Source organism: Lipotes vexillifer, unplaced genomic scaffold (genome assembly GCF_000442215.2).
Source record: "Lipotes vexillifer unplaced genomic scaffold, Lipotes_vexillifer_v1.1 scaffold325, whole genome shotgun sequence".
Taxonomy (NCBI): Eukaryota; Metazoa; Chordata; class Mammalia; order Artiodactyla; family Lipotidae; genus Lipotes; species Lipotes vexillifer.
This window is the reverse complement of record NW_006799313.1, coordinates 3,263,483-3,273,503: the sequence shown is the minus strand read 5'-3', so window position 1 is coordinate 3,273,503 and position 10,021 is coordinate 3,263,483. Positions and strand designations below refer to the sequence as shown.

At 45.3% G+C, this 10,021-nt stretch overlaps 1 protein-coding gene across 1 annotated transcript in view; it reads left to right on the top strand.

The window, feature by feature from the left end:
• ALDH18A1 (aldehyde dehydrogenase 18 family member A1) overlaps positions 1–4,639 on the top strand; it is a 31,730-nt gene extending 27,091 nt beyond the window's left edge. The window contains exons 14-16 of the mRNA XM_007471596.1: positions 14–200; positions 1,232–1,327; positions 3,618–4,639. Of these exons, the coding sequence (XP_007471658.1) occupies positions 14–200; positions 1,232–1,327; positions 3,618–3,799 (465 nt within the window). The 3' untranslated portion in view covers positions 3,800–4,639. The remainder of the gene's footprint in view (positions 1–13; positions 201–1,231; positions 1,328–3,617) is intronic.
• The last annotated feature ends 5,382 nt before the right edge of the window (positions 4,640–10,021 follow it).

The window sequence follows — 10,021 nt, the reverse complement described above, 5'->3', positions numbered from 1 at the left end:
TCCTCTGTCCCAGGTGAAGATTCACGCAGGCCCCAAGTTCGCCTCCTATCTGACCTTCAGCCCCTCCGAAGTGAAGTCCCTCCGAACTGAGTACGGGGACCTGGAACTATGCATTGAAGTGGTGGACAGCGTGCAGGAGGCCATCGACCACATCCACAAGTACGGCAGCTCCCACACGGACGTCATCGTCACAGAGAATGGTAAGTGTGCAGGGGCTGCAGCACACGGGGTCTGCGGGGTCTGCGTTTTCTGCCTTGATCTCCAAGCTGACCCTGCTCCTCTCAGCCCCTGTTAGCCTGCAGGAGAACGTAATCTCAGTGGACTGATAACAATGCCTGGTGTGGGCGGCACTTACTGGTTTGCTGAGTGCTTTTACATCTCTTATCTCGCTGTGCTGTCACAGTGGCCCCAAGGGAAGAGGCAGGGAAGAGGTGATTCGCTCCACTTTAAACGTGGCTCACTCTGTCTCAGAGGTGTTACCATTTAATCCATGCAGCAGTCTTTCCCGGTTGCTGGAATAAACCCATTTTACAGCTGAGGAAATCAAGGTTCAGGAGGTTAAGCGCAGAACCAACTAGTTTAGGGCAAAACCAGCTCTCCACAGTCACTCATTCCCTCCACAGGTGAGCCTGGGTGTCAGGCACTGGAGGCCTGATGGTAAAGGATGCCAGCATGGCCCCCTCAGGGAATTTCCAGTCAGTTTACTGGGGAATCACAGCACCACCAGTGAAAACAGTTAATACTTGAGCACTTGCCATCTGCTAGGCTCTGGGATGAGTGCTGCATGGCTGTTGGTTCATTTTACCCTCTCTGCAAGCCTGGGAGCTGAGTAATATTGTCAGTCCCCATTGTACTCAGGCACAGAGAGGTTCCGAAGCCTGTCCACAGTCACCCAGCTGGTGGGTGTGGAGTTTGAGTTGAGACTTTGGCATTTGACTCAGAGCCTATAAACAGTATAGACAGGCCATTGCAGCACTGAGGGTATGTCTGCAGGGAGATCTGGATTCCAACCCAGTCCTTCCCAGGTACCTACTCCTTCCTTCAACAACAGGACTGATGAAGCTGGTTTGCTTTCTTTCTGTTTTAGATTTTTCACAAGTCTGCATGTTTAATACGTGGGGAAGCACCTCAGGGGCCTGGGCCCTGCCCCAGTCAGGCCCTGTTGAGTGGCTGGAAGCAGGGATGTTCTCCCTGGGCCATCCTAACTCAGTTTCTTCCCTTTATGCTGCAGAGAAGACAGCAGAGTTCTTCCTCCAGCACGTGGATAGTGCCTGTGTGTTCTGGAACGCCAGCACTCGCTTCTCTGATGGCTACCGCTTCGGACTGGGTAAGAAAGAGTCTGGTCAGGGAGAAAGGAGTCCCTTGTGAATCACTGTGTGGCCCCAAGGAGCATGGTGAGGGTGGAGGAGACACCTGGCCTTTACAGTCACGTGCATGATCAAGATGATGCAGACATACCGAGGGAAGGTTGGTTTATGAGAGAGAATGATAACAGCTACCATGAACTGGTAGAAGTCCTGTGTTCTAGGCATTTCACATGCTAAGAAGGTAGGTACTTGTATTTCCTTTTTCATAGATGAGGATACTGAGATTCAAAGAAATGAAGTAACTTGCCCAAAGTCATGCAGCTGGTGTTCAGACCCAGACTTCTGTGAGTCCAGAGCCTGGACTCTGCCACGTACAGCAGACCACAGTGTGTCTGCATGCATGGATTATGACAGGTGTGCATGCCAAGGTCCCGTGAGAGCACTGCCGCTGCAGACTTACTCCTTCAGAGGGACATAGCCAGGTTGCCTCAGAGCTAGGAATCCACCCTGAGGACAGGACAAAAGAAGGTGTTAGTACCTATGCTGGGCTGAAGTATGAGCATCAGAAACAAACAGGTAAGCCCAGAGGTGCAAGGTTGACTTCTAAAGCAGACTTTGAAATAAAAAGCTTCAGAAAGTCACCCTCCCCCCTTCCATCATTAGTAATAAATTCTCCATCCCCCAGTAGTATAAGGAGTTCTCAAGACAGTCGCTGGTTTTCAGGGGTACCATTTTACAAAGCTCCAATAAGGCATTTATGGCACATCTGAGAATTATTTCAACTACTTAAAACATTTTAATCCCTCTGAACGTTTGAATAGAGAACTGCCTAGAGAAAGTTCTCACTGAATTGTTAAAGGTTATTAAAGGGAATTTTGCTGTTATTCTTAGTCATTGGACTCTTTATTTTTAGTTCCCTGTTTCTGTTGTGTTGGGGTTTGATTTAATTATCACATCACTTGCACTGATCTTTGTATTCCATGTTCTTGAAGAAGAAATAGCACACTTGTAAGGGCTGAGGTGCCCAGCTTTCAAGGTAAAGTCCAAGATGGGGGAGGAGCAAAGACCACTCCATTGTCCTTCCATCAGCCGCTCAGAGCAAAAGCTCAGATTCTGGTTGGGTTAAGTTCCTGTGAAATGCATGAATAACAGTAACAGATAATATTTATTGAGCATTTACTATATTTCCAGCACCGTGCTAAGTGCGTCACATGCATTATCTCACTTAGTTCTACATAATGGATTCTATTATTTTCTTCCTTTTCCAAAAGAAAAACCTGAAGCAAGAGATGGTTAGGTAACCTGCCCAAAGTCATGTGGTCTCTACGCTATTTACCCAGAATTTGAAGCCAGTGGTCACCATCTCCTTGCCGACCACTGCCCCAGGCACCTCTGCATTCGGGTCCTCGCTTGCTCCTCTCTGCCCGCAGCGGCTCTCCACTGCTGTCCCCTGGCCGGCTCCTTCTCATTCAGGTTTCAGCCAAAGGCACCTCCTCAGGGAGGCTCCCACTGACCACCCTATCCAGGGTGCTGTCGCCCTGCCACACAGTCTCCGTCCCAGCACCCTTCGCTGCACCCCATCACCACATGGAATTATTTGTTGAACTGTTCTTTGGCTGCCTTGCCCACAAGAATACAAGCTCCATGAATTACATCAGTTGTTCACCACTTCATCCCCGGGTCCCAGCCCAGTGCCTGCTCAGTGAAGTTGTGATGAGCAAAGGAGCCCTGCCTCAACTGCACACGGTGCAGAACACCAAGCCAGACCCGGGAAGAGCCCCAGTGCCCCACGTCTGAGGCTGGAGCAGGAGGGAGGAAAATGAAAAGCTCTCTTTGGTGTAGTCAGCAGCCATCTCATGAGCACCTAGGAGCTAGGCGTTCTAGGGAATACCTAGAACATGTCCCTTGCCATCTAGGGTTTAAAGGATACTCGGGGAGATGAAACCTCTATACGCTGTCGTACACGAGAAACAATACCCAAATGTCAGATGGTGGTACGCAATCCAGACACGAGACAGATAATCGGAGACAGCACTTGTAGTATTGTCAAAATGGATTGGGGATAAAATACAAAAGAGAGGCCCACGGTCAGGCCCCTTCTTCTTTTCTTAAAGAAGGGGCCTGACCGTGACTCACAGCAACCAGAGAACATGTTTATGGGGACAGTGGAAGTCAGGCTAGCCCAGGGAGGATGGGTCAGGAGAGGGCAGAGAGAGGGGCCAAGTGAGGAGAAGGAAGAGACGTAGGCCTGGCGGGCGGTCAGGAAGCAGAGGCTGGGAAAGCCACACCCTCATCCGTGCTTTTCCACAGGAGCTGAAGTGGGGATCAGTACATCTCGAATCCACGCCCGGGGACCAGTGGGACTGGAGGGACTGCTTACTACCAAGTGGCTGCTGCGAGGCCAGGACCACGTGGTCTCGGACTTCTCAGAGCATGGAAGTTTAAAGTACCTTCACGAGAACCTCCCTGTTCCTCAGAGAAGCACCAACTGAAAGCATTCAGAGGAGAGCCGGGCATGTTCTGAGCAGTCTTCACAGTTAAACTCATCTTAAGCCTCTCAGGGGTGAACCGGGTCTTGTCTCCCACCTCCTGGAAGGGCCTGCCTGTTGGAAAGTGCCCCTCAGCATTTACTGGGCCATGTGGCAACATCAGCCTGGACTAAGGACTCTCATTCTAGCTCACGCTTTTCTTTCTTTCTTTTTAAGTTAGAAAATAATTACTCTGGATAGGGATTTTGCTTAATTGCTAGAGGGGGGACTTTGCTTCACATAGTGCAGTTCCCTTCAATGATAGAAACAGAAAGGTGCGGTTTCCCCACATAAAAGGCAATGGAAAAATCATGGTCACTTTTTACCTTTTATCACCTCAATGAGGTAGAGTCTCCCTTGGCATGTGGTTGTTAAGAGTACCTGATAAGTCTCCACATTTCATTTCTTTCACACTCTTAGTCGTCTTCAAAAAGGAAAGATTTGGAATTTAGAGAGAGGCAGCTCTTTTTAGCATTCTCATTAGAAACAATCACAAAAATAGACTGAATCATTTGCACTAGGAAGATTGACCTTTTGTATTTATTTGTGGAGTAAATATAAATAAGCATTCCAGATGCTGTAAGCCTCTGAATCCAGGAGCTCAGCACTACCTGTGACATGGTTGGAACCTGGAGCTGCAGACAGGAGGTACAAGTTTCAGGGTGAAGGGCCTACAGCCATTGTGCTTGAAATTTTTATATGAATTATTTTGTCATCCTATCCTCTCCCTCCAAAACAAAAATTAGAGGATTATTTTAATACTTTGGATTCTTACCCCCTTTTTGAGAAATAAAGTTCTTATGAGAAGTCTGTGTGCATGATTTAAGCTTTCTCCGTCACTTGTTGTTACCCTCTTCCTTTTCCCTCCCTTGTGGCCCTCACACCCCGCTGTTATACAGTCTCTTCTCTGGAAGTTGGTTGGGGACAGAGGCCATCTGCCTCAGCAGTGTCAGTGGAAGCAGCACAGGCAGATCCCCAGGGGAGGGACTCAGGCTGAGAGAGAGGAAAGGAAAACATAATATGAAGTCCCAGGAGCTTAGGGACTAAAAACACGGTGATGGTCTGAAGTTTGTGGGTGTGACTGACATGAGTGTGCTGTCCTTGTGCCATGTCCACACGGCATCCACGTGGATTGTTCTGCCCGTCGCGTTGCCTCAGGATCGCCTCCTTCAGTGACAGCCCTAAGCCCTCCCTGCCTCCCTCCATCCTGTTCTTAAGGTCCTTGGTGCCTGACAGTCTGCAGTTGAAAGATCTCTTGTCTCATGGGAACCCTCCCAAAGAAATAAGTACTGACTTACATGTTTCTTTTTATCCTCTGAGGAGGTTTTATGAGCACAAGAATTATGGTGTCGTGTGAGGAACATGTTCCCGGCTGGCTCCAGGCTGCACCTCTCGTCCAGACCCTTACATGGTCGGCCACATTACCCTGCCTGCCCCGCCCTCTGAGTGGGGAGTTCTGGCATAGCTTGCCTGAAAAGGCAATAAACAAAGTCCTGCCTGAAACTCTATGGCAAATACCACAATCAGCTCCCAACCACACAACAAACGCCCCTGGAATCGAAAATAGAAAGTGACCCAAGAAGGCCAAGCCCTTGGGGAAGACTCCACTGAGGAGGCAGACCTGGAGCTGGCCCCTGAGAAAGACAAGTTGTAGGGTAAGGAGAGGTGAGAGCATTCAGGCAGGGGACTGGGGAAGCAAAAGCCAGAGGTGGGGATGAAATGCAGGTCTGGGGAGCAGTGAATATACCAGTTTGGGACTGAAGTTCATGTGGGTAAACAGGAAGGTAGTACATCCAAGACAGCTGGGAGACAACCTCTACCGGAGGCACCCTTCTTAGGGCGTGGGATGGGGGTGAGTTTAGTGCAGAAAATGCAGCTAAAGCTCAGTCATCCAACAAGTCCCTTCTCCCTTATGCAGCCACCTCAGTCCTTAGTCCATTTCTGCAGAGATTGTGGGCCATCAGAGTCTCCCTTTTTCCACCAAAAGCAGAGAGATTCCCAAAAGAAGGCCAGGAGGCAGCCGTAGCTTCACAGGGACCCCCACCCAGGCAGTCTTCCAGTATGTGGCTTGTCCTAACTATAGGAAGCTGGCTTTTTATTCTGAAATCCCTTCTGTGGTCCTGCCCTGCTACTTCCCTTTCTTGGCCACCAACCCCTGGCAGCACCGGCTGTGAACCAACCAATCCTGAAACTCCCACCTCCCCACCGAGGGAGAAAAAAAGCCCTCAACAAATGTTTTTATTCATCAAGCCAAGTTTACTTGGGTTTAGATTTTCTATTACTTAGAAATAAAGATGGTAACAATTATAAAGGTAAATATAATAGTGATAAAATTAATGTCTGAATGATTCAGTATATTCAGGCATTTACAAAATTATTCATATGGGAAGAAAATTGGTCAGCCAAGGACTGGATTATAGTAGGTGTTATTTGCTCTATATCCTTCATTTTATGAAACCATCTCTTCCCATTTTGCAGTAACCTGGCTCAGTCTCTGTGACTTGGGGTGTGGGGGGGGGTGTTCATCTCCCTCTGATAAGCCACGTAGTAAGCCTGTCTTTGGATTCCCCACTGTCTAGCGAGGAGCAGTGCACACAGGTGCTCACCAACCACCTGGTGACATGGACTACCTGGGCAGTTATGGAGGTGGAAGTGGGACTTCTCTGAGATCCGTGGACCATTTGGGACACTGGTGGGAGGGTGGCAGCCTAAAATGGTCATATGTCTTTGCTGACCCCAATTCATTTCCTAATAACTGAGCAGCGTCATCGTTCTCGCCTATCCGTGCACGGAACGTGCCTTGGAGTCTGTTGGAGTGGAAGGTGGGTTAATGTTACAGTGTTTTTTCTGCTGGTGCTTCTGGCAAAAATCAGTGAAGACCTTTAAACCATTCTTTTGGCAGCACTCCCCCTCCCTCTTTAGTGAGGATGAGTTGTAAACTTCATTCAGTATTCAGTCAGCACCTATTATGTGCCATGTGCTGGGAATAAGAGACATTATCCCCCCACCCCGCCGCCCCGCCAATGGTTCAAAGCTTAACCTGAGCATTACTGCTCTATCCGCAGATAATTATTCTTCTTAACTCCCAGTCTCTGCCACCTATTTTACCCCTATCCCTAGGAGAAACCCTTTGGCCAATAAGAAGACACCAGACTAGACAGATCTCCGGACAGGAGGAGACGCAGGTTCACTACCACCTCAGAAAAAAAACAACTCGCTGTGGATTCCACCTGGCACTAAGATTCCTCTAACACTAGAGGGCAGACAGGCCTCACAGACCTAAGGAGGTCGGTCCAAGTCTGAATGAGCTCCATGTGCCAGCATCCTCAGACTGTCCACCTGGAGATGAAGTGCTGGCACAGTAAAATAACTTCCAGAGATCCATTTACTTAGAAGGTAAGAACATAGGCTTTTTTTGGATAAGAGGCAGATGAGAGTTTGGATCTTGATTCCACCACCTGCTAGCTGTCTGAGCTGGGGAAAGTGTCTTAACATCTCAGAACTTTGATAAACTTATCCATAAGTGGGTTTTGTGAAATTATATATAAAACACCCAGCACAATATCCAGCTTATGGTAAATCTTCAATAACTGTTAGCTGCACTGTTTATTTCGTTCTGAAGAATAACTTTCACTTACTTCTGTACACTGCTATTTTATTTAAAGTCCAAACATCTCTTCCTAGGAAATGAGGTGGGGACACTCTTAGGAGATAATCTACTATGTACCAGGCACTATAGCAAGAGCCTTACAGATGATGCCACAGCAATCAATGAATTATCTCTATTTTGTAGGCACAGAAACCAAGGATCAGAGAGGTTGAATAAATTCCCAGGTCACACGGTTACAAAGTGGCAGAACCTAGATTAGAAACAGATAGCTAGACTTCAAAGCTCTTAACCACCACAGCAGGCTGTAGCAGTAGTGTTTTCCCAGAAGTTCCTGCATCTTAGCCCAAGGCAAGTTGTAAGGCAGAAGAAGGAGGTTGCCATAGCTACTAACTAGACCCCTTTTCAAGTAATCAGATCCTAGGTCTGCTCCAGTTTTGCAAGAGGAGATGCTTGTCTGGAAACTCTCCTCAACACCTGCCCCTGGAGGGAGCCGACTGCACCTGAATTATTTACAGAGTCCCTAGACATTTGATATAATGAGCAGGTGTGGATGCTTCTCCAACTTTCCCCCAAACATGCCTTTACTGACCCCCTTCCCCTCCCCCTAGTTGCCTATGAGGAAGAAGAAGCATCAGCCTTCCCACATTGTATGTGTGTCTACCTCCTTCATTCTCCATTCCAAAAATTGTCTGTAAGAAGTGAACCATTTTCCTTGCAAATCTCAAAATAATGTTGTTTGAGTTGAAATTGATGGTGTAAATAGGACCCTAGCTAGTAAATGGATAAATTTTTCTACTGATACACAGTTCCTTTTCCTCTGTCCTAAGGTTATACAAGTCAAACCTAAAGACTGAGTTTGTCAAAAATATTCATTCGATGGATTTCAATTACATAAAGGAAAAAAAAAAACTATGCTTAGAAAAAAGACTAGAAGGAAATATGAATGTAAATGTGGCACTTGGCCTATAGTTTTTATACCATAATAGCATATGGAGTAACAAAATGGCAGTTATTAATAAACTCAGTGATTAGCGTCATGAGTTTTCTAGGGTCTGTTCCCCACTCACACATCCGCATGTGAGTGCTCACATGCACACCTTGCCTGGACAATCCATCTATCGCTTCCTCTCTCTCCCTTCCTATTCGTAGGCCAGTAGTGGGGTAACTGTGCAGCCTGAAATTGTCCTGGTAAAGAATTGCTTCCAGGTCTGTTCCTCATCCTCTCTATCTTGTCTGTGAGTCTGTGTTGTTTCAGCATCTTTTGTAGTACCCCAATTAGATTTTCATGTGAAATCAAACTGAATCCATTGAATCTTAATAGTATTTTAAGTATATATCTCTTTACAGTGAACTATTGGAAAACAATTAGCCATTAAAAACCTTGTTTGTAAAGAATATTGATTGACATGGGGAAGAGGCTCACTACAAAATGCTGAAGAAAAAACTTGGCTTTACCTCTATCCGTGGTTCCTCCATATCCACAGATTCAACCAACCATGGACAGTGTAGTACTGTAGTATTTACTGTTGAAAAACATCTGTGTATAAGTAGAGACCTGCACAGTTCAAATCTGCATTGTTCAGAGGTCAACTGTAGTTATTCTGGGTCCAGGACAGTAGGACTTCAGCCATATCTGTAATATTTTATCTTCCTTGAAAAAATATTTGAAGCACATATGGCAAAATTTTAATATTTGGTCTTGATGGTGGGTGCAGTGATGTCTGTTATATTACTTTCTCTGTTTGAATTCTTTCATAATTAGAAAACAACAGTGAAAAGATATTTATTGTTCATATTGACATCTTAACCAAGTTATTTTTGATCAAATTTTCTTGTATCCCTGTTATAATGCCTGGAATAATGTGGGTAAATAATAAGTATTTTCTTTTTAAAAAGAAAAGGAAAATAAGAAAAAACTTGGCTTTAAAGAGGTTAGTTAAAATTTCCCAATTATAATATAGATATATTTGGTTAGGAAGAAGACAGGAAGAAAATGTATCAAAATATTATGAGTGATTCTTTTTATATTTTTATTGAAATATAGTTGATTTACAATGTTATATTAGTTTCAGGTATACAGCAAAGTGATTCAGTTATGTGTGTGTGTGTGTGTGTGTGTGTGTGTGTGTACATATATATATATATACACATACATACACACACACACATATATATATATATTCTTTTTTAGATTATTTTCCATTATAGGTTATTAAAAGATATTGAATATATAGTTCCCTGTGCCATACAGTAGGTCCTTGTTGGTTATGTATTTTATGTATAGTAGTGTGTATATTTTAATCCCAAACTCCTAATTTATCCCTCCTGTATCTTTTCTCCTTTGGTAACCATAAGTCTGTATTCTATGTCTGTGAGTCTATTTCTGTTTTGTAAATAAGTTCATTTGTGTCAGATTTTAGATTCCACATATAAGCAATATCATATGATATTTGTCTTTCTCTATCTGACTTACTTCACTTAGTATGATAATCTCCAGGTCCATCCATGTTGCTGCAAATAGCATTATTTCATTCTTTTTTATGGCTGAGTAATATTCCACTGTCTGTATATACACC